The sequence below is a fragment of the Calonectris borealis genome, chromosome 17 (assembly GCF_964195595.1).
Source record: "Calonectris borealis chromosome 17, bCalBor7.hap1.2, whole genome shotgun sequence".
Lineage (NCBI taxonomy): Eukaryota > Metazoa > Chordata > Aves > Procellariiformes > Procellariidae > Calonectris > Calonectris borealis.
This window is the reverse complement of record NC_134328.1, coordinates 8,941,892-8,966,417: the sequence shown is the minus strand read 5'-3', so window position 1 is coordinate 8,966,417 and position 24,526 is coordinate 8,941,892. Positions and strand designations below refer to the sequence as shown.

The 24,526-nt window shown below is 44.3% G+C and overlaps 1 protein-coding gene and 1 long non-coding RNA gene across 4 annotated transcripts in view; one reads left to right on the top strand and one right to left on the bottom strand.

The window, feature by feature from the left end:
- Positions 1 to 5,225, top strand: part of LOC142089704 (uncharacterized) — a 47,526-nt gene extending 42,301 nt beyond the window's left edge. For 2 of the 3 annotated variants that reach the window (XR_012676274.1, XR_012676272.1), the window contains exon 3: positions 3,748 to 5,225. This is a non-coding gene — a long non-coding RNA (uncharacterized LOC142089704). The remainder of the gene's footprint in view (positions 1 to 3,747) is intronic. The other variant, XR_012676273.1, reaches the window with a different exon arrangement.
- Positions 5,226 to 17,419: 12,194 nt separating this feature from the next.
- CEBPB (CCAAT enhancer binding protein beta) lies at positions 17,420 to 19,364 on the bottom strand. The gene has a single exon (XM_075166486.1). The coding sequence runs from the start codon at positions 18,965 to 18,967 to the stop codon at positions 17,981 to 17,983; it is 987 nt and encodes a 328-aa protein (XP_075022587.1). The 5' UTR covers positions 18,968 to 19,364; the 3' UTR covers positions 17,420 to 17,980.
- Between the last annotated feature and the right edge of the window lie 5,162 nt (positions 19,365 to 24,526).

The window sequence follows — 24,526 nt, the reverse complement described above, 5'->3', positions numbered from 1 at the left end:
CATTTTAAGAAGGTTTTTTTCCCCCTTTTTGTCGTCGTCTTTGTGGTGGTTTGTGAAATGCCGGGAAGGAACAGTACAATGAACAGAAAATGTTCCAAGGAAACCAGCCTTCTCCATGCCATTGCCCAACAAGCACCCAGTGTACCAACTGCGGAGTTTTGCATAGGAGCGTATGACACACATGGGGACTATGATTTCTGCTGGCATGAGGCCTCTCTTCCCTTCTGAATTCACAGAGCAGAGAAAGGGCAGAGAATCAGAGCCTCTCCCTGCCTGGTTGAGGCTCTCCCTCACCTCCAATACAAATGCAGGTGCAAAATTATCGAGTCCGTAATTTTTTTGCATAATTTAGAGCCATAAAATGGAAGCTGCCTTTGAGCATTTGGCTCTTCCTCTCTTGCAAGTTAGGGCCAGATGCAAAAGAGGACTTAAGCACCTACAACTCGGTAGGTTCCTCCCTGCTCAGGATAACATTTCTTCCAGTACCAGCAGCTTTATGTCTAGACATGCCCAGAACTGCTGTGATCTGAGCAGCTTAGTACAGAGTTCCCACCTAAAATCCATTGGGATCCTGAAAGAAGTAAAGGAGCGTCTATTTTCTCAGGACAGCCAATTCAAATGGAGTATTCTGAACAAGCCTGTTACGCACCAGCAAGACCAGTCCCCTCGCATGATACAGTCATAGCTACTTTCTTTTAAACTTGACCAGGTGGGAGAGGTGCTATCTGGCTGGACGGTTTGGTTTTGACGGACAAACCTCAGCAGAGTGAGAGTCGTCCTCAGCCATTTTGCGTAAGGGTCCAGGCCTGCCCCGGTCTTGTGGGGATTGTCTAGGAGAATAAGCATTCCCTCTGGGAGTGAGATTGTAAATCTGAAAGTTTCCAACACAAAGAAGAAACAAAAACACAAGCCCCTTTCAAGGAAAACATAAATGTAGATAATTAAAAAAAAAACAAAAAAAACAAAAAAACTGAAGAAACCACAATTATTTTGCTGGCTAATATTGTGAAGACATGATAGTACTTGCAGCTTCCTGCTTGGACCTGGCTTGCTCCAAAGTTATTTTGTGTGTTAATCATGTGGTTTAGATGATGAAGATTAGGTCTGAGTGAGCTGGTTCAGATAAAAGGGGAAAAGACAGCAACCAAACCTTCACCCAAAATTCCAACCTAAACTTTTCTAAGCTTTGAATAAAAAAAAAAAAAGTATTAACTTTTCTTTATTATTCCTTTGTTTTGCAATTAAGATTTTATTTAAAGGTACTATTATTCATTAGCTACAGTTATTCATTCAAAGCTTTGAAAGTGCACAATGCTGTAAGAAGGACTGCTGTTATCACTGCAAACGCAAAAGTACACGTTTCAAGTTCACAAAAGTACATTTCTGTCTCTTTTCCTGAACTGGGCTTTTTAATGGAACTAGGTTTTTTAATCCTTTTTACTGCTTCCCGTGTAACTACCACTATACTATACAAGTTTCTGCCCAGTTTTGTTTTCTATGCATCTTGGCCTGGAATGTTCAATTACAGATTTCCTGATAAAGACTCCAGCCGACAGCTAGCAATTTGGCCAATGTTCCTCAAAAAAATACATATATAAAATCATGTTCCAAAACCTAAACGGAAGTGTGTGAGTGGTCTGATTCTCAAGAAAAACAAGAGCTGCTTGCTGCTTGGCAATTTTGAAAATTAAAAACTGTGTTCTTTATCACTTTACTATGTAATACTTTTAGATGCCTATTTTGAACTGGTTGTCTCAGCTGATGGCATACTTTTGTGCTTGATTTGCACATATTTGGCATACGGTGCACAAGGGAAATACGCACCTACTCCATTTACGCACAAGCTGGACAACTCTTTGCAGTTGTCAAATGCATGCATAACAAGCCCGATATTTGCTCATGCAGACACTAGGCGTATAAGTACAATTGTTGTAACTACTGGCCTCAGCCTCCATTGCTTTTAAGTTATGGAGACTGAGCGCCTGGCACTTCCAGATGTGCTAGACAGCATTTTACACACCCTGTGGACTTGCTGTGAGTCCAGGGGTTTGACAGCACAGGCATAAGACAGTGGGGAATCAGGCTCTAGGTATGTTGTATATGAACACTTCTGTTTAGAGAATCAAGTCTCCTGTGTTACAGTCCATTATCATACACAACTGTGCAGGAAAGCTGACTTGAAATATCCCATAACGGACTAGCTATGGGCAATAGGTTACCAGTCAGGGAGATACCGTAACATCAGGCATTTCACAAGACAGCTGGACCTTGATCCTTCCAAAGTACAGGCAAATAAATGAGATGCTCAGATTAGGAGTCTAGCTCCCTCACTGTAGTCACTGGCAAGAGGCAGGTACCTTCAAAAAGAGGTTGAGCTTCCCAAGTGTTAAGGAAATGGGGATTCTAACAGTTCAGTAAGATTAATCCAAGCCTTCAAGCCTTAGGGCCAAGTAGATGCAAAAGTAAAGCGTCACAGAAGGACACAAGACTGTGGCAAGCGCTGTCTGGAGACTGCTGTTCAGTCGGTTGATTTTTCTGCACACCTGCAATTACTGATTTTGAGTGGGTATGAAGGAGGGAGCTACTTTTCGTGACAGCTGCTGTTTGTGCAGCGGTTCAAACCCAACTTCAGTCAGGATATATTAAAACCGGAATGAGTAAGCTGGCTCTAGAGAGTGACTTCCATCATTATAAACTAAAGAGGCTTGGATTAACATTTGAACTTTTTGAATGGTTATTCTAATTCAACCACAGAATCTTCTGAGAGCTTCAGCCATCACTAATTAAGACATGCAACCATTTATCTGTGGTCCATCCATGCGTTTAGCAATTTTTGCTTTAGTGGGACTTAGTGGTGCAAAGTGTCTGTGCTGGGGTGAATGCTACTCAGAGAAACACATGGACTAACGAACTCTACACTTTTATATTAACTCTTACCCCTTCCATAGTTGGGAATACTAGCGTGGCCTCAGATTTAGAGTGAAAACAAATAACCCACTTCAAAAATAAACTGCCCTAGGAAGTGTCTTTGAAATTTTTTTTAATGCCGAACTAAAAAAACATCACATGTGAATGTAAATAATTTTCCCGGCAATGAATGCAGTACAAACATCCCCGTGTTTTGCTAGTACCTGAGAGCTGGAATAGAAAACTGTCTATAAAAAATAGCAAATCTGACAGGTCTGTTTTATTTCTCTTCCTCCTCCATCTCCCCCCAGTGTAAATTAATAAATATTAATGAAAAAGAGAAGCAATAACACTTATCTATTGATTTTTCTCCTTTTATTTTCTTATCATGCTTAATTTAAAAGTGTTTTGGTGTTACATTTAGTCATATATATGGTTGTTTGAGCCTTTTATTAGCCATGATTCATTCTGCATATCAGCATAAAGTGGTGCTCATGCTTTCAGTCTATATCTGTTCCATGATGCTCAGTTATCTGTCTGCCCTTGAGCTATCGGTAGGTATGGATTTGCATGTACACTGTTCTCCTATGACAATAGTATGCCAGGAATGACCGGTCTGGTATTACCTGGTCAGGTGAGGTTCCATTCAAATAATGTACATGCCACCAAAACAATTCAGATCAAAGGTCTGTCTTTCAACAGAATTAAAATGTAAGGACTTCTAAAGCAATTTTAGCAGTTGGCTTTACAAATGAACTTATGTCAGCTGCTCTGTATGATGACTGACTAAATTACTTATATATCTAATCTTATCTAGCTATCTGTCTGTCTGTTTTTCAGCATTTCAGGACCCATCACTATATTATCTAGGCGCCACCATAAGATTAAGAAGCTTTGCAGTGACATTCTCAACATGATCTGTTCAAAGGTCATTAGCAGAGCCTTTCATACTGGAGAAGATCGGAGGAGAGTACGGAAGTGAGCTGCAGAAGGAGAGAAAAAGGAAAAGGAGGCGGTAAGCTGTTGGAGCCATTTTGGTTGTGCTCGTCCTGTGTGGCTTGCTTAGCTAGTACTGAAGTATAGGAACCTCATGTCAGCTGCCTTAATTCTGCTACAGGGACTATAGTACTTATTGTACGCTATTGTCACCTCAGAGAGTTATCTCACATGGCCTCGAGATCGCTGTCCCTGTGCTTTCTTCAGATGCTGTTTACATGCTTGGTCTTTATGATTTCTGTATATTACTGCCTCAGAGCAGGACATTTCTCTCAAAAATTCCTAGTAGAGAGCAAGCACTGCAACTCAGGGAACCACCTTCTCCAGACTAATACATTAGTTAAAATTTTATTTTCAGCTTAGCGTGCAAATCCTACAAACTCTTTGTGTTTGAAGAAGCAAAAAAGGGTGTTTTTCAATGTACACAAAGTTACATAGGACCCACAGAATCAGGAAAGATGATTTTATCCCACGAGGCCAATCCTGCTTCCACTGAAGTTGGTTGCTGTAGTGTCTCTGATTGCCATGAGCACATGCTGAGGACAACCTGGGGAACTTGCATTATGGAAAGCTGGCCCTGGCCGTACTGTGTTCACTGACGCAGTCTGTTGCTACTGTTTCAAGAAGTATACTGGTAAGTGAGAAATTTGCCAAAGCTCTTTTTTTCACCGCTGCAGTTAGGAAGCCTGGTTCAGTCCTGAGGAGGCCAACGACAGTATGCTGACATGTTGCTCAAACAAACCCCTGGAGGTCTTTTGTACCCCTTTTGGTACAAAAACACTAGGGGATTTACACTAGGGGATAAATAGGTGGTTCCAAAGCGAGAAGGAAAGAGCCAAAGTTGGAAGCTAACCACAATACGTGGGTGTAAGCGATTACCAAAGGCTTCCAGTAACTCTGCTATCATCAGAGACTAGCTTTATGGGTATGGCCTCAAGAAGTTTCCCTCCACTTAATTAAAGAGGCAGATAAGTATCTAGGTGGAGTGTGCAGATAGGTTCTGAATGAGTTATCCACTAAGGCTGGTTCGCTGCACCTATTGTTAAAGCCAAAATATAATATCAGATTAATGCATTATATTTGCCTATTATAGCACTATGTCATCATTATATGACATGTTATAATTAAAGCTCTGCGTTAGAAACAAAACTATTTGGCTTGGGATAAGTTGCCTTTATGACTTCTGTGGTTATGATTTCCTCCTTTTCTTAACCCCTTAAAACTGCATAATATAGCTATTTGTAACTGTATAAAGAAAGTTTCTAGTTTCAGATTCTAATCTCAGGTAATTCAATGTAAATAAAGTCAAAATCTGGCACACAGTCTTTTCCTGTGTCTGAATATTTGCTAATAGAGGGAAATCCTCGTTGTTTGGGTCGAAGGAGTCACAAAGATGGGCATTAAATTTAATGAGAGCATGCATAACTCACCATCTAGCCCTCTCAGTTGTCATTCAGCTGTCCACATCAGTTCTTGATTTTGTACAATTCCCCTTTACTTTTCAGGAGAGGAAGCCACTCAGCTTACTTTCACTCTTCTTTTTCCTTCCTGGAACTACATGAGGAAAAATTGGTTATTAGACTAGTTTCTGGACCTAGCTCTCGGGAAACCATGCTCACAAATGCAAATCTGCAAAATGGGTGTGTAATTGCATGCCTAACTTGGAGATACGATAAAGATTACAGTTTGGGTAACTGACTATGCTAATATGTTTAATTAGTGATTTGCATATGCAAGCTTTTAAATTTCAGTAGTTGGTGATTCATGCAGTTAAGTGCCAACCTTAGCCTTCTGTCAGATTTAGACAGACAGAGTATGCCAGCCGTACCCCCTTTCCCCCATATCAAATGCACAGAGCAAGTGTTGCCACCAGTCAAGGTGTAATTTCCCGAAAATAGCCAGACTTTGTCTGTTTGAGACGCAAACGTTGTACGGCGATGAATCTTCCTGCTGTTGTACGGTAGCAGCTTTTATTATTTAATATTTTGCAATACTCTTATATAAACCCAATTGATGTCTTTTATGTTAGTAACTGAACTGTGCATTTGTTTGGTTTGGAGATGACCACCTTAATGAAGGTTAATGATGAGAGGACAGTTGCCAATAGCTAGGGGTGATATCCCACTGTCTTAGTCAATCAGTTGGTGAGAGTTTATTCTGTTGCTGCAATGCTGGTAACTCAATAGTTTGCTTCCTAATTCGTGGATGACCTTTCACCTAGACTTGGAGAGAGCTGGATTTGGCCTTGGTAACTTGCTTGAGCAGTTTCAGGGCTTAAGCACACCAGGAACTATTTTGTTATTTCTGTTTCACTTAGATCTTGGAAATGTGCATTCTCTTCACGGGGGCAATTTCTCCCGTGCAGGAAGGCCCCAAGTGTAAGTGCCAGATGTCTCAGATCATCAGTCTGGGATAGGTACAGCCTTCTGATTTATATAGCTTACTGGAGACACGTTTTTAGCATTTCATCTAAAATAATAAAATTCCTAAAGTGAAAAGTAAAAAAGTAATGATAATAATATGCAAAAATGTGATTTTTTTTGCATAGAAAAGTTATTTCACCAACTTTTGCAAATGGTACCCTGGCCACTGCTCAAGGGGAAATTTCCCTCTTTGGCTGCTTACTCACACGAGTAAGTCACTAAACTTGATCCCACTGTGACTGCTCCTGTTCGCACGGAATCAGTGGCTGCAGAGGGATGACTCAGAGGGCAAAAAAGGATATAATGGGCCACACATGGGCATTCCAGAAGAGTGTGTTCTCTCCGGTGCTAATTAGTTTTCTGCTCTGCAAAATATTTAACAATACAAAACACTGCTAATTTTTTTCTTAAAACATTTCCATCAGCCTCTTAAAGGTGCTTTTATGAACTCCATTCAGTCCTTTTCCATGTTGATTGACGAGTCAGGCCTAATTACATGGACAGTTTATTATCATGACATCTTGTCCCTGAACAACGTGTTATTACATACCTAATAAAACTGCGACGATACCCACCAACATCAGGAATTACATACTGTCAAAAGGAAGGGAATTTGAAAGGCAAATGCTGAGGACTCAGTGAAATTCTGTGAACACAGAGCTCAGATTCCAGGGGAGAAAAGAGAAGATAGTATCCAGCTCTGAGGGTGATTTCAAATAGTATGAGGCATGATAAAAATATGGCGCCTGCAGAGGATTTCATCATGAGGGATAGGCTTCTCTACTCACTGGGTGAAAAAAAATACTTTCTAATAGCATCTGCCTATTTTACATATATAATGAGCCAAACTCTATGTGGTCATGTTACTGCCTCGGAAGTGTTTGAGTGAGGGACAATTGTGCTTCCAGTCATTTTCACCAGAAAACTTTCCCTGCTGAATCCATTCATATTTTTAGCTTTTAAAATAAATTTTAAATAATATATGGTATTGTCAAGGTCTCTTATCTCATATTTCACAGTTCTTTAAACAAATAATACCTGAGACACCCTTCTCTATTCTCCCAAATCCAGGAAGTATCTTTCTGCAGGTAAAAGAAAGGTGAAGTAACTTGCCCAAGATCCTGAGACAAGTTTGCAGCAATGCCAGATACAGGACTTTGCTTTCCTTACTCCAGAATTACCAGGTCATCACTCCTACCTAATTAATGCAGGACAGAGTCTCTGCAGCAGAGCCTGAAAAGCGACCATCTGGGCTTAGCATTTAGCACAGGACCAGTGCAGCACCCTCCAGCGCTGTGCCAGGTCCCACCGGCTTACTTGGCTGTGTAGTGTGGCCAAAGCCCTCCTGAGATCCCTAGCTAATGTTTAATCCTTGGGGGGAGGCTGGAAGAGAGCACAGATTAGCTGAGAGAGGTGTTTATTTGGAGGTCACATTCCCCTCCCTTCTCCCCTCAAGACAAGGTGGTAGGTAGTGGGGGGAAGAACCTAGTACTGCGTTTGTAAAGAAGCTTATAATAAATGGGCTTTTCTGCTCTAGATTTGTACACAAGAGTGATTTGATTATAAACAACCATGGATCTTGACAAGCTGTGGATGAAGGAGGCTGAGTCGATCAGAGTTCCCAGGACATAAGACAGTAAAAGGCAGCATTCCTCACAGGCGAGCTTTACGCAGTATGAAATGTTTTTGACATGGATAATTAATTTTCCCATTTGTCCCCTTCACTTCCTAAAAAGCCTTCCACATACCCAAGTGCCAGTGACAAACTCTTCTCAGAATAAAGCCTGTTTTGAATCAAGTGAGGGTCGCAAAGGTCTGAAATGCTGATATCGGAAATGCTTATTTTGGACCAGCAGAGACTAAATGTTTAAGTGGTGAGAATGGTTCATAAGAAGGGAATACGGGGCTGTTGGGAGATGGTCCTCACCCTCTTCTTCTTTGAATGCAGATGAGCATGAAGCCTCATGCTTCATGGCAGCATGGCAGCACAGCATACCCGTATTTTCACAGGCAGAAGCACATGCTGCAAAGATAACTTTTGTTTGAGGGAGAAAACCAACCCTAAAATTTCTAGCCTTTATAGTAACCAAGATAACCCTCAGAGTGGGAGCAGTGTGCGAAAAATAGAACAATGTCTGCCTCAGTCTGCAGAAACCAAGAAGTAATAGACCCGAGAGGTCCATATTGCCCTCTTCATTACAGAAATCTGTTGATCAGAAGATTAGGAAGGTACTGACTTGAGAGCACAGGACCTTGATTAGCAGTTTCACAGTCTTGTAAAAAGCATCTCATTTTGCTCTCCCAAGAAGGTGGAGCTTTGTTGGCAGGTGGAGCCCAGGAAAGGATTACCACTATTTTTTTCTCCGCATCTAATGCTGCCTCGAATGTTAAAGTTATTGCAGAGGAGAGAATGCTGCGGGGGACTGCAGACTGCATCCTCCAGCCCTACTCCACGGGCTCCCTAATAGACAGTCACTGCTGGAAGGGGGTACACAAACGTGTTAAGGTGTTTGTCCTTGAGCCGTTCTGTGTTGGAGAATGCTGCCCTGCTTCTGCCTGTCTGGGTTAGGTCAGGTACCCTACAGAGTGCACTGCTGCCCCCTGCTACCTCTGCTCTGGGAGTTAAATTTGTTAAAGGAGGATTTTGCCTCATTTTTTTAAAAAAGAGAAACAGTTTAGTTTTACCTATCATAGTAAACTGACTCTAATGCCAGTAAAGCATGCCTAATTGGCAGGATTTGGAGACTGATCATTTCAATTTATGCCCAGAACAGGTAGGGCAGCAATGAAAGCCTCTCCCACCCAACCCCACCCCTTCTCACTGATGTGCCTCAACCCTGCCCTGAAGGGACCACCCGGAGGGCTGAAAAGGGAGTTCCCTCCCTCTGCGCAATAGAAAGGCACAGTCCTACAGTAAATACCAGGTTAAGCTTATGGCTGTTTAATAGTTAGTGTACCTCTGGTAATAAAGCTCTTGCAGGGCTCGTGCAGAAGAGCACCTGCTAGTGAATTAATGCAAAAGCAGGAGCCATTTGCTAAGGTTTTGCCTTTAAGGACTTGGCAGAAAACACTAGAGTGGAATTTTCACTTCATGTTACCATGGGGTCAGTGGGAATAGTTCATTGCCCCTAGCCTGACTGTTGGAAGCGGTTCCCATCATTGCCACAACTTGCAATAGCCTTCCCAGAACCATGTACTGTTTGGTATCACTTCCTTCTTTCAAGGCCTCTTCACCACATGGAGATCTGCTTTCTGGTGCTTTTTGCCAAACCCTTTCCAATCTGTCAACCTCACTCATGAAGTGTATCCCCTACCACCAGGCACCGGACTGTATTACAGGAGGTTTGACTGCATCATTCCCATCTATTCTGAGTGCCCCATCCTTCACAAGCCAAAAATCCACAGGACGTAATTCTGGAGAAAGGCACAATCGACCCGTATTTCTTATTGATAGAGGAAGAACTGCCAAGGAGTAGTGGTTTTCCCCTGTAAAGTGGGAGCATCTGTTCATCTAAGTAAAATGCTTTGCAAAAAAAAAAAACCACCCAAAAAGCAAGCCCTGTACAAATGCCCTGTCACTGTGAGCCTTTAGCGAATCGGGCTTATGCAATTGCAGAACTAAAATAAAAATAACATTTTCCAGTAGCCATTAGTAGCACTCAGATTGCCCAATGCAGGTATCATTGCTTTTCTCAGCATCTGCTTTATCAGTTGTCTTCCAGCCCGTGGAAGTCCATGGTTCTTGGCAGCAGCTCTTGCTGATGTGGAGTGGGTTATTGCTTAAGAATCCTTTGATCAGCAGCCAGGTACTAACACCATGCTCTGAAACAGTGGCTTGCCAGACCTGGCCAGCATACAAACTGGATGGGCTCCTTTGGTACAGTAGGAGGAAATCAGGATTCCTTTTGACCTGTTTGAGTTCATCTCATTCACCATCTTTCTGGACATCCAGATTTTCTATCATGTTTTCTTTCCCAGGACTTATGCCTGTGCCACAGCTGCATCACAGTGATATAATCCAGAGGCCAGGCAGCTGCAGCTGAGGCTCTGGAAGGATGTGTTTCAGCAGAGCACTTGGCACATCCAAAACTTTAAAGCTTGTGTTCAGCATTGTTTTGTTTCTGCTCAGGTATAACATACACTCAAGTACGTCGTTGAATTGGGACCCAACGATACCTGTTAGAGCATAGGCTATATCCCACTTGTCAGATGTTCTGTTGTGGTTTTTTTCCTGGGAAATGCAAAAATCCTGAAGCCACTGTCATCTCCTTTTGTGCAGGAAGAGACAGTCAAATCAACCCATGTGCATGGGGAGCTCTCTCAAATTTGAAAACGCATGAAATGAAAGTGCTCAAAATTTGCTAGGGCATGTGCTGTAAAACTGAGCAAGGCACAAAAATTTTCCCAGAGACACTGTGATCTCAGATCCATGTATATACAGATCCATGTAAATACATCCATGTAAATACAGATCTATGCATTTATCATTACTCATGCGAGTAATAATAGTTCCACTGAAATCACTACAGCTACATGTATAAAATGAAGCACATATGTAAGATCAGGATCTAAATATATAATAGGCAAATATACCTGCAGCTATGGCAACTGCACTTATAACTAGAGATGCAGATATGTGCGTACAGCTTCTATTACATTTAGGGGCTAACTGATAATCTGAAGATGTATGATAAACTGGTGAAAGAACCAGGACCAGAAACTGTCTCTTTTGTTTCATGTGCTTTTGCCAAAGCTCAGTATTTATCCCTTGCATCTTAATTTTTGTCAGTGTTCTGCACTCATTAACTCTGCAGCTATGTAATTTGCTTTGAAAGTAGTTAAGGATATTGTGCACCCAATAGCTAAAGTCATACACAAAGGCCTTCTGCCTTCTCTTCTACTCCTTCAGATTTGGGGACTCAACTGAGCAATCAGCACTACTCTTAACTTTAAGCACAAAACCATTTTCTGCCACCGTGAGTGGTCATCAATAACTCAACAGCAAAAAAACAGTCCTGCTCAGAAGTTACCTTTCTTCACAGAGCTGGCACAAAATCTGGCTTGTGTGCTGAAGTTAAGTGTAAGCGGCTGTGGTCCAGCCTGCATTCCTTTAAGCGACCAACCTCCTTGATCATTACTCCTTTTTTTGTAATTCTACTCATCTCGTTGTGCCAAGTTATCCCACAGGTTTTATTCTGCTCCTTGTATGTTTGAATGTTAGACATGCTTAAGTATCTTAATAAATTACATTCTAGATTCACTTCCTGGCCTTTTGTATTTCAAAAAACAATAGAGACAGAATCTGTATTTTACTGTTCAAATAAGACACCTGGGTTCAGAGAAGTGTGGCAAATGACTGTCAGAAACATCCACCCCCGAGTTATTGTCTAGATGGCAGAGGCTGGGGAAATTAGCAAAACAATGTTTCTGCTAGAGAGCCACTGCTGCTCTCCTTCTGCTTCTCAAACCGGCTCCAGGCACTTTCTCTTGTTCTTGTGATTCCCTTCCTGAATTACTTCAGCCAAGTAATTGTTTCATCATGTTGCACAGAAATATTTTCCCATCGTGTCACCATGACATTCATTTCTAAAACCAAAGCTCCTCCGCTCGCTTATAGAAAATATATCGCAAAACTTTTGCGGACCCAGATCCCAGGTGAGCTAACGGAGGAGGGGGATACAGCTGATGAGGCATTAGAGGGATTTTTGCGTTGTTTGAAGGAGACAGTGATTCCTATTACTGTAATTTCTAGACAACATCAATGAGCTACTTACCACAGCCTTAATGAACTGCTGTTGCAATATACTAGCAAACCCAAGGTATTTATAGAAAACAAACAAGCCGTTGTGCTTGGTTTGTATGGGGATAGGGACCACAGCATCTTGTAGCCTCTATTGAAAATTCAGTTCTCTGAATTTACTGACTCTGACTGGCATGATGTACAGAGGTGTCCGCGCTCAAGCCGATCAAAACCAGGTCTGCTGACTGAGCCAGCACTTCTACAGTGTGAGTTCTTAGAGGATTTATTCTGCAAATTGTATGAAATTATGAGACCTATGAAAACCTCTGATTTAAATACCCTGAACTGAGAAAGTGCTTTGATAGCTATGTAATGTGTGATACAGGAATCCCAGAGGCAAGAGGAGATAGGACAGGGCAAGGTGAAAACTGGATGTAGATCAAAGTCTTCCTTAGCTTTTAATTAGCTAGAAAATATTATTGGAATTTATTATTTATTATACAAATAATTTGAATAGTAAATATATAAATTCATGAAAATTTTAAAACAACTGAGGTTTAAATTTGGTGCTGCTCTGTGAAATTGTGGCAACCAGTCAGAAGGTTTGGAACTAAATGCATCCCTATTGTAAATGCAAATCAATTAGCTTCAGCAACTATTAACCCATTTATCCTCATTTTGACTTCCAGACCTATTGTTTTTCACATCCAGGCAGATCTAGCCACCAACATTTTGGGGCGGGGGGGAGGAAAGCCTTTTATTCAAAACAAAACATTCAAACAATTTAGCAGGTAGGGAAATGATCACGAAAGTAATTTTGGTTTCCAATAGATGAAACTGAGCAAATCAGAATTACGGCTATGCCGAACTTGAGAGCTCTGCTTGACTGCGGCTCCTGAGGACTGGTGTGCTGGCATCAAACCCCAGGGGTGGTGCTCCTGGCCGCCACGCTGCTGCTTCCAGGATCATCTCAAAGAGAAACTCTCCTGGAGTTTCACGTAGTTTTGCACCAGGCTAACACCGCACCATAAATTTCACATGATCCTGATACCAATCCAAAGCTGTATCTAATCTTTTTAGGTGTTTACATAGTCACTGTAGATTGTGCTGCTCATCTGCCCAGGCTGGGGCAAAACAGCCTCAGTTCACGTGAAAAAATCGGGAACCTCAGAAAATCTCAGGATATTATCCAAGTGTAGAGTTTCTACCAAAGTTTAGCTTTGTGTTGCAAAGATTAAACTCTCAGACTATGTTTTGGGTCCCAGCAAGGAGTTAAATAGAACTTCATTCTTTTAATGACTTCACTTGTCTGTTCAGCAAGTACCTCTCAAAAGAGAACTAATTCCTAATTCCCTCACATATTTAATGTACAGTTTTGGTGACATGGTTTTATTCTTACTTTATTGATTGATTTTAAAAAGTGTTCAGAATTTAAACGGAATTGTTTCCTTGGGAGTAGTTAACTGTACTCCTAGTTTTGTTTGGATTTCCTGATTAATGTATTAGGACCCTTTCAACATACATGCATAGGTTTAAATTTTTCTTCACACTTCACATTATTATATGAGGTTTGCCCTAAAATTCTGACTTTTAAGTCTACATGTGTAGACTTAAACATAAATAAGGCTAATGCTTAGAAGCATAGTAATAAAATTTTTTCTGCATTAGCAATCGGTAGCAAAAAGAGTTAGAACCAAATTCATCATTACCCCCCGTCCACCGTATAATCATCTATATCCAGTACAAATTGAATGCAGAACCCTGCCATTCCAGTTTGGTGGTGCTTTAGACTCACTTTGTGTCGATATAAATGACAGGAAAAAGCAAGACAATGCTTACTGTATCTTAGGCGATACCACTATAAATAACAAAAGAAGATGTGTAATTTGGCCTCATATACATTTTTTCTCTTTATTAAAGCAGATACTGAGTTGCATTGACTTTTATTCTGGTCATAGCTAATGAAACATTGCTTGAAAACTAGCTAGTATTAGAGTAACTTCATATTTTTATACACATCCACATCAATGACAGTTGGTCTAGCAATGAAATTGTGAAGGTAAACAGTGTGCACAAAGCTTTTTTCAGGTTCTAATTTCGATATCTAAAGGCTATTGCAGAATTTCAATGAGGAAAAAACCATACCGTTATCAGACGTGATCAAGTCTCCCACCCAATAACCCTTTTGTGCATGTGTGCAATTTGGGTGATTTTATTTGATAGAGGAGAAACAATTAGTATAGAAACAAGCGTAAATTTTCCTGCAACTTCCAAGAGTCACTAATGGAAGGCATTGGGAAAAGTGTGAAAGCAACACCACAGTGTCAGAGCTGCACGGGGTTGGTTATACATGCTTTGGGCAGATAAGCAGAGAGTAATAATTTCTACTAATAGATAGAAGAACTGCTAACAAAATTATAATTGTATTTTTAAATATTTTGTTTTAAAATGATACATATGATTCCTTTTGCAGAAGTAAGCAAACTGAATTCAAACACCTAGCAAATGATAAAACAGTGCTAGACGCTTTGGGAAGGGGATGTCAGTGCTAGGGATTTGATCTTACAGACTTATTTCTACAAAGGAAGAAACTCTTTTATTTTAGTAGTAATGAGAAAGACCTGTATGAATCAGTCAATAATAAATACTTTGAAAGGGGGGAAAAAAAAAAAGCCCAAACGAAATGCTGTTTATAAACTTCCATAAAATTCAAAACAGGCTATGGAGTAAGTGCCTTAACTTCTCTGCGTGGTTTGCCTGCATACAGACTGTGAAGTCTTACCACAAGCTGTACTGAGTCGCTTCAGAAAAAGCAGCTCAAGAGACCCTGTCAGAAGTCAACCGAGACGTACCAAGTACTGCTTTCAGTCAACAGAATCTTATTTGTAATGGGAAACTGTATCAATATTTGGAGCTGAGCCACTGTTTGGACAGGGATTTTCCAATTCCCCCACTGTGATTAGAAAAGGTATTTGGAATCTTTTGTCTACTTTAGTGCTTGGAGTTTTCTCAGATTCATTTCCAAACTATTTTTTTCCAGACTATTTTTTTGTAGGAAATGTTTCAATTACAGGGGCTTTTTCATACGCTTGTTTATAAAGCAGGGTATTTCATGACCGCCATGCATTTAGTAGCGCTACAAAGCTCCTAAAATGTAACTTATGTGGGTAATATAAGATTAAGAATGAAGGATTCTGGAATTCTTTTTCCGAACTCTTTCATGGATTCCTTCTGAGACTAGTGTAAAATTGGTGCATTCATGTCCTCGATTTTCCTGTCTGTAATTGCATCTTTCTGACAAAAACTCATTGCTGCACGTTTCCTCCTGAACGAGAAATCTGTAATCCTAATTAAGAGATACATTGGAATACAGCAGTAATTTAAACATCATTCTTTAAATTGCAGCAATGCCGCCCTGGCTTTCCTGAACTGTGGCAGGCAAAGTTTAAAGACGGGGATTAGCTCATTCATGCCTGATAGAGCTCTGTCTCCAAAACCGGACTATTATTTAAACAAATATAAATACCTTTAGTACATCTTATCTTCCAATCTACCCTGCCTTCCAGCCCTCACAAACTGAACTTTTGTTGGAAGCTTTGTAATTTAGAAAGAAAGAAAGAAAGAAATGTATCTGAGGACATCTTCACTCCTCCAGCAATTCCACCCTCAGCAGCACTCGGTTCTGACTGGGAACACTGCTTGAAAGTTTGGGTAATATAACATGGCCTACAGCACAACAAGAAAATAGGATCTAACGATGTGGATAAGTTTCGTAACTAGAAGAATAGTAGAATAAACAGCCACAGGAGGCTGGAGTAATCATCGTCACGAGGGACAGTCAAGACAAGATCTAACTTCTATCTTGCCTGCAAGAACTTGAGTCATGCTGGTGCAGGAGCTAGGTCACCCAAGAAAATCTATTCTTAGGGTCTCATAAAAACAACCTAACTGCACTATACAAATTAAAAAGCAAATGGGAGAAATCTGTGTCAGGATTCACACACTACTGCTTACTACTGCACAGCTCCTAGCAGGAGCTATGGAGGCATTGCAGGAGCAGGGAATGTGTAACAAATTTCAGTAAGAACTCTGGGAGGCTATAATCTTAAGTGTCAAAAAAAGCAGAACAGTTCTTTCACGAGAAAACATGCTTTGCTTAAAGAAACACTAGAAATAAGCCACAAATTCAAGATTTGTCCTTCTGGAATCCACTGCTGTTTGTATTGGAATGTATAGCAGCAAATTCAAGTCCACTATCTTTATACTGAAAAATCCTTCTGTGTTCAGCTGTCAAACAGAGCATAGACAATCGTTTCTTTTCATAGACTCCTTCACGGACAAGGAGTTTCTTTTCTGGGGCACTGGGAATCTAGAGCTAAAAACTTAACGCTTAAATTTGGCCTAACAGGAAAATGGAAAATGCTGAGTAAGACCTGATCATTTGCTCAACTCCCTCCACGTAACCACCCTGAGACTGTTAACTTCTTACAGACCTCGACACAGCAGCATACAGTGGGGGAAGTAACACAACCCGGAGCCCTGGCAAGGCTGGCTTGTTCCATCGGCAGGCAGAGCCTTAGTTCTCTCTAACACAAAGTTATGGCCTGCTACAAACATCCTCCTCCTCTGCCACCCCCCCCAGCTTATCTGTCGCTTGCGCCCAACAAACATGCATGCACACAGAAACAAACACCTCTCCACAGAGAAACTCCATCTACAGTTTTTAGAAAAAGGCCTCAAGAGAAAAGATAAGGGAGTTGTTCATATGCCTCTCACCTGGCCGGGTTTCATGAGAGCTTCCTGAGCAATGACCGAAATTACCGACATCCAACAGAAATGCTACTTTCTCATGTTTATTCCTGTAAACTACAAACATAAGAAATGCTGAATCATAACTTAGAGAATAGAAACTCTGTAAAGAAAAAAAAACTTTCAAGCTTCCTCCCTTACTTTTTCTTCCTCCCTCCCACTTCAGACTTGGTGTTACTTTGCCAAAGATTGGTCATGGTTTGGATAGCACATCTCGCTCTACACGTTCTGAACAGCAAGAAGTGCAAAAAAACCCCAACACAAACACCTCCTCCCCAAACAACACCCAAGCGGCAGCTAAAGCAAGTGATTAGAGGAAATAAAATGAGGCAACAAGAACTGGCTAAAGCTTCCAGCTCTGCTCTTTGCTGGGTTTCTCTTGGGGTTTTTGTTTTGTTTTTTTTCCTTTCTCTGAGTCACAGAGAAAGTCGAAAGACCGACAAAAATCCTGATCCCTGATCACAGCATTGAGCCAGATTCAGCTAGAATTTCTACCCTGCGTTTAATCTAACTTTAAGCGTGCCTTCAAAATAAAACAGGCTACTTTTTTAACCTAGTCATAAAGTTTATTAAAATTGTTCATTAATGCTTCAAATGTAGCAAGAATGCATAGATCCCAAAATATACATACGTATTTTCTTATAGAAATAGATTATTCTTTATAATAAAAAAAACTGTAGGAACATCTTTAACAGATTACTCAATTCATGACTGACAGTTACACGAGATTGCATCATGTACACAGCATTCCCAGCCATGCTTAAAGGATTGCATCACTTTGCCCTTGCTCTCCTCTCGCTCTTTTAAATAACCCCAGCGCCCAGCAGCCTGCAGAGCCCGCCCGGGGCCGCCGGCCCCTCCGCGCCCCACCGCGCCGCCCCGCTGACAGCCCCCGGCCCCCGGTGAGGTCCCCGCGCCGCGGCGGGGCCTTCCGCCAACATGTAAATAAAGACCAACAAAAAAAAAAAACAAAAAAAAAATTAAAAACAAAACCGAACCAACCAACCACCCCGACCCCCGGGCTCGCCCCTGGCCCTAGCCCGAGAGGAGCGCAGAGCAGGGCAGGGAGCCGGCGGCTCCGCTCGCCCCGCGGCCCGGCCGGGGGTCAGCAGCGAGGCGAGGAGGCGAGCAGGGGCTCGGGCAGCTGTTTGAACAAGTTCCTGAGGGTGCTCAGCTCCCGGGAGAGCTGCTCCACCTTCTTCTGCAGCCGCTCGTTCTCGGCCGTCAGTTCCAAGACTTTGTGCTGCGTCTCCAGGTTGCGCATTTTCGCTTTGTCGCGGCTCTTGCGCACCGCGATGTTGTTCCTCTCCCGGCGGAGCTTGTACTCGTCGCTGTGCTTGTCCACGCACTTCTTGGGCTTGTTCTTGCCCGCCGGGGCGGCGGAGTAGCCCCCGCCGCCGGCGGCGGACTTGGAGGACTCGGAGGGGTTGGGGGTGCCCGGGGGGCTGGAGGAGGACGAGGTGGACAGGTTCCCGCTGCTGCCGCTCGGCACCGACTGGTAACCCAGGTAGGAGCGCACGGTGCTGCCGTAGGGTGAGGACATGCCCCCCGGTCCCGGCCCGGCTCCCCCTTCTTCCTTACGGGGCCCTTTGCAAGAGTCCAGGGTCTCGAAGACCGGCTCCACTTTGGTTTCCACGATCTGGGGCGGGAAGCAGGCCGGCAGCCCCACCGGCTTGTGGCTCTGGCTGGCGCAGGGGTGGCTGTGCCGGGCGAGGCTGATGTAGGTGCAGTCGGGCTTCTTGCTCCCGCCGCTGCCTTTATAGTCCTCGGCGAAGAGATCGGAAAGGAAATCTTGGCCGCCGCCGCTGCTGCAGGGAGGCTCAAAGTTGCCCCCTGCTGCTGCAGCGGGAGGAGGCGGCTGCGCCGGCTGCTGGGATGCTAAGGGGTCCAGGTAGGGGCTAAAGTCGATGGCTCTCTCGTGGTCCCCTACGGTGAGCTCGGTCATGGAGCGGCCCCCGGCCGCCCGCGGGTGCAGCTTGTTGAGAGCAGCCAGACAGTCCGCCTCGTAATAGAAATTAGCCACTTCCATGGATTTAAAGGCGGGCGGCTGGATGGGGAGGCATGCTGCGTCCCAGGCCACCAGGCGTTGCATGAAAGCAAAGGGGGATGCGGGGAGGAGAAGACGAGGCAGGGGGGGCCCCCCCGGCAGAGGATCAAGCTGCCGCCGTCGGGGTTGGGGGGGCTCCAGACCCTGCCGCAGTCTCTGGCGCTGGGCTCGGCCCCCGGCTGCGCTGCCCACCTGGGCTGGATCAGTTCCTGCGGCGCGGCGGGGCTTCACCGCTCCGGGTGCTGCGGCGGGAGCTGGCGCGTCTCCTCCGGACCATCTGGTTCTGGGTCCCGTGTCCTAAAGTCTCTGACTTAGGAAAGTTCCTTTCCTCAGTTATTTATAGGGGCGGTGGATCCCATAGCAACAGGCGCGTCACCGCCTGGCCGCCTGCCACGCTGCACGCTCGGTAACTGCTGGCCCCGGCCCCGGAGGAGGCACCCGGGGCGGGTGTGCCGGTGCGGTGCCCCGCCGAGCCGGCCGCAATAAAAACGGGGCTGTGCTGGGGCGGGAGGGGAGCGGGCTTAGGGCCCCGCAGGTGAGGGGCGGATCGGGGCTTGCCGTGGCGAGGTCCGGCGGGGATGGCAGCGGGCAGCGCTCAGCCCCGGAGGGGCCGCGGGGACACGCGTGTGCCGGGACGCTGCCGCCGCCTGCGTGCCAGCGTGGGCTCCGTCCGTCGCACCTGAGAGCGGGGCTTGGTGCTCGGGGCTGACAGGGCAGGTGGGCGCAAATCCCGCCTGCGTCCCGTTTTACCCTTGGGGAAATGAAGGCAGGAGGGATTTTTCCAAGTCCTTCTGCCAAGGCAGGGGAAAAGCTGCAAATAGAAGACAGATCCCGTTATTCTCCGTCCAGTGCCTGACTAAGTAAATCCCACTGGCAGGCAGAACTGTCCACACGGACGTGCACAGAGCCACTTGACAGCGGCGAGCAGAGTTGGAGCAGGGCACGGCGCTGCTCCAGGCTTCCTTCTCGCGGCTGCAAGCAGCCAGAGAGTCGAGCAGACCCGGAGCTCCCCTCCCCATCTCTTCGTGCAGGGATGATGGCCTTAAAGTTTGTTTCAGTGTATTTACTTTACAGGATATGGTGCAACCGTCAGGGTACACAAGCGATAGGGAATCTGTGCGCTGAAACCAAAGGGGACCGCATGTAACACGATTCAGAAGGAAAGTGAGATACGTGCATAGAAACATGGAATCCAAATGTTTTTAGAATCGCGGGGTAAGTTTGGGAAGGAAGACTGAATCTTGATGTCCGTTTTAATTAAAGACACCCACCTTGGGAATCAAACTTATATTTTCACTCTCTTACTCCCACATTTACCTGTCTACAAGCTGGTGATTCATCCCTAGAATAAAGGACATTAATGTAAAACAAAACATATAATTAAAGGAAGTAGGAGTGTCCTTCACCTCAGTAAAGAAGACCTAGCACTGCAGGGAAAATGACACTGCCTCTTAGAATAATGTGAAGCAATCCTGCGGTGTGGGAAATATTGTAACGTTAAGCCAGAGGAACAGGTATTGCATTATACGATTCAAACAGTCAACTGTTCATAATGTTCAAACCTCAGAACTTTGAAAAGAGGAAGAATTCAGGAATCAGGCAGTGGATCATCGGACTTTTTCTTTCTTTTATTTTTTTCGTTTGCTTTTTCTTTTCACGTTTTAAAAGGATTTTTTCTTTCCATAACGAAAGTACCCTAACAGGTTTTCAGGCTTCAAATATTTCTGGTTCCATCTTTATCTACCAAGTTAATCTTTGGTGAATGCACCAGAGATTAAATTGGAGCTGGGCCTGGCCAGAGAGCTGGGTCTGGAGGTTGTAGTTGGAGCCCATACCTTCATAAATACAAACATCTGTATTGGGTGCAAATACTGGCAAGTTGCAGTGAGCCAGGGCTTGTTCTTCTGTCTGTTTACTCCCTCATTCTGCATCTTTATCCTGCATTCTGATCTGGCAGTTACATCCAGCGGCTGCCCTAACTGGCCCTTGCAACTGAACTCTTGAAAATCGATCTCATGTGCTTCCTACCTCCAAAACATCTCAGGGACCCACAAGCAGAAAGTCTCCTGCCGTGGTGGCCTGCTGAAATGCATGGTTGGTCTTCCTTGGTATTACCCTGACAGGTCTCTAGCTTGCCACGGCTGATGGCTACAACTGAACGCTAAAACTGGTTGGTAAATTTCCTGGGCAATTTTTCAAGATATTTTTGGAGATATAAATTTGCCCTCTTCAAATTTCTGTCCTATTCTCTGCTGCTCTGCAGCAGAAAGTTGTACTCTGCCTGGGCCCATCTTCCCTAACAAAATAAAACGCCTGTGCAACTGTCATGTGAGACAGATTATATCAGGGATGGTGTGGCCCACACCTCCTTTCCAGGCCAGTGCTGAGTAATCCCGTAGTCACTGAGATCACACGTCAGCCAGGGTGGTAATTGAGGTTGGATGCCCAGCTTGTCCCCTCCTTCCCTTCTCCCCCCTCACCTCCCTGCTGTACCTGTCTCTTTAAACTTCCTCCAGCTCACCTCAAATCCCAACATCCACTCTGGTGGAGCCAACGTCCGTTCTCAGCTTCTCATGGGAACCTTGTTGGCGGGACTAACCACTTATCCAAAACCCTAGCATTCGGCAAGCAGGTTTTGAGCTAACTCTGGTCTCTTTTAAATTGTTTCTGCACTCGTCATAACAAATGCATGGCCAGAAATGGGGTTTTTGAAATGGGAACAGGTGCAGAGCGAGGCTCGCACCACAGAGGATTGGGTGGAGGTCTGAACACACCGAGCTCTGTCGCTGCGAGTGCCATGGCTTTGCCTGGGCAGATGTGCAGAGGCTGCTAATAATCCTTCTGGAAAACCTCCTCAGAGAGATGCTTTAGATAGGAAAAGAGACATTCCTGGTGAACGGATCCAGGCACTGGTCTCACTCTCTGAAAAACCCGAGGGCAGCAGCCCTTCCGGAGCATGTCTCCCAACAGAGCAATTTTCAGCAGAAAGGCAGCACTTCTGTGAAAAGCCCCATCTTTCTTGTGATTTCATGATTTCTTTTTTTCAGAACTAGTCAGCTGAGGAAGGAGACAGCATAACTCACAAATTACTTAGTAAGAACATCAACATTTTTGAGCAGAAAAAAAAAATTCTGATGCAATAGAATCCAGATTCCTCTACATTCGTGTGTGAAACAATATAGATACTGGGAGGGTAACAGAAGGATACCAGAATGGTGAAAATGTGAAGGGAAGAATCTCATCCTCACTGCTCATTTCTGTCAGGAATTAAATTCTCCTCTCCAGTTTGCCTTTTGTACTGTAGAAGCCACAACTTTCCAGCTCCAGGCTCAGACCTACAATAAAGCATTGCAGAGGCATTTTCTTCCTGGAAATTGTCTTCTTTTCCAGGATTTCTTGCAAGCTCTCCAGTTCATGCGCTCCAGGTCTACAGCAGCTGTCCCTGGAAGGACACCAGCTTTGGGGAGATGCTGTTAGTTTAATGGTGACAGCTCAAACACTAAAGTGTTTATAAGAAGGTCTGTGGACTGAGGATCATACTCTGGAAAAAGGCTGTCTGTAATTTCTGATGCTTCTTGCTGCAGACTTGTCTCATGTATTATTTGCCTTGCAGTAGCTCTTAGCAGATTGGTAAGATCAGAGCTGCATCATGCTAAACCCTGTGTGAACACAGTGGCTCACCCATAGACCTGCAGTCTAAAACAACATAGAAGGGCAGAAGAGGGGCAAAGAGGAAAGAAGTTAATGTTAGGAGTTGACAATTGCATCAACGAACAAGATGCTGTGTGTAGTATGTTGGGGGTGAGCTGAAGAGGAGAATGTGAGGGGTTCCAGAGCAGAGCAGTATCCATGCATGCAGGCAGGCTGGGAGAGAGCCCAGAGGTGGTGTGGGAAGGTCTCTGGGGGGTAGGAGGGGACCTTGCCTGAAAGACTGACTTAAGTGGAGCAATGTTGCAATAAAGGCTGCAAAATAGGGAAGTAAAATCGAAATTTATTTCTGAGCATGTTGTGCGCCCTGTTTTTTCTTCTTCCTAGCCCCGGGTCCTTCTTTATACAGCTGCACACCTTACGCCAACAACAGCTCAGAAGTTGTACCTGGCAGAGACCAGATTTCAATCTGTTGCTTTCTACTTGCCCTCCTCCACTGTAAAAAACACCACTTATGAAATATCAGACAGGGACAATGTCTCAACTCGGAGAGAGGTTGGCTCTCCTTCCGTCTCTCCCCAGCTCTTAGACGAGGCTCGAGACTTTGCCTCATTTTAACATAAAACCCGATTGCCACATGCTTTCCTCTCTTCTGAAACCGCAGCTGCGATACTCTGCCTTGCAGTCCCCGGTGGCAGGGAGCTCCCCAGGCAGTTGCAGGCCATGTCTCCTGGCCTCCTTCGGTTCTTTTGTTACAGACCAGGGTCCTCCCCCTCCCTAAGTGCTCCCTTACCCCTTTTTCCCATGTGACATGGTGATGCTCGGGTATTTGTTGGTCTTCTGCTGATTTTTCGGCTCACCTCTGACCTAGCATGCTTGGCCTTTGCAGTGCTGGGTTGCTCAATCCTCGCTTTATCTACAAGTTGCTCTTTGCCCTACCGAGTGCTGCAGAGACGACACCTGGAGATTGGCACCGCTGCCTCCAGCCGGTGGGACAACATGAGCGAAATACCTTCCCCTACCAGACTGAAAATTTTCCAGAGCAAATTGGAGGTCAGAGCACCCACTCTGTGGCTCAGCAAAAGAAGGAAAAGGAGGGACAGCCAGAGTGCACGCAAACACCCATGGAAGGGAACAGTGACAAAGCAGAAGCTACCATCTTCAGTCCTGAGTTGCGGAGAAAGTCCATGTTGAAGCCATTTGGCTGGCAAGACGTGGGCTTTCTGAGCAGGGACGGTAAGAAGTGACTTTGTATTTTATGAGTAACCTTGTATTCAGAACAAAATGGCAGAGAAGCTGCTGTCCACTAATTTTCCAGAAGTTCTCTTTAGTTGTCTGACATTTCCTAGGTAATCGTAACCTCCCACTTTGATGAATTTGTTACAGATCACACGTTAATGCTTTTTTCTAGGGTGTCCAAGCTTTCAAAAGATCCATCAAGGGAATAGGAACTCTATCCTTCTGGGATACCCTGCCAAGTGTCAAAAGATCCCAGTAAAAGGAGTTGGTAATTCATTCAGGAAATTTCTAAAAGAGGAGAACTATTCAGAGGTCCTGAGGCTGCAGGCCAGGTAGCTGGAACTCCATGGTTTGTATTGCCAGGGGCAACATAAACCAAGGGAAGCCTTAGGGTGACAGGAGAATGGGCTTAAGTGAAGAATTAAAAGATTTTTCTTCATTAAAAGCATTAAAGGTCTGTACCCTAGACTGTACAATTACTTCTTTTTCATCTGCTCTCCTCTTGTGTCGAGCACCACAGGGAAAGCGGGGCTGCCAGGGAATCAGTTAGGACTTGTTGGTTGTGAGTACTGGCATCTAAGAACAGCCCCATGGCTGCTCTGTGTCATCTGGCAGCTGGCCTTGGTGGACAGGGTACCAGGTGGGGATAGCCACAGTGTACCCTCCTCCGCATACCTCGCTTCTTGGTCCCTGTCATCTCCCTATCTTTGCATTTAT

Coding starts and splice junctions, on each gene's coding strand:
- CEBPB (XM_075166486.1), bottom strand. CDS start 18,967: ATGCAACGCCTGGTGGCCTGGGACGCAGCATGCCTCCCCATCCAGCCG.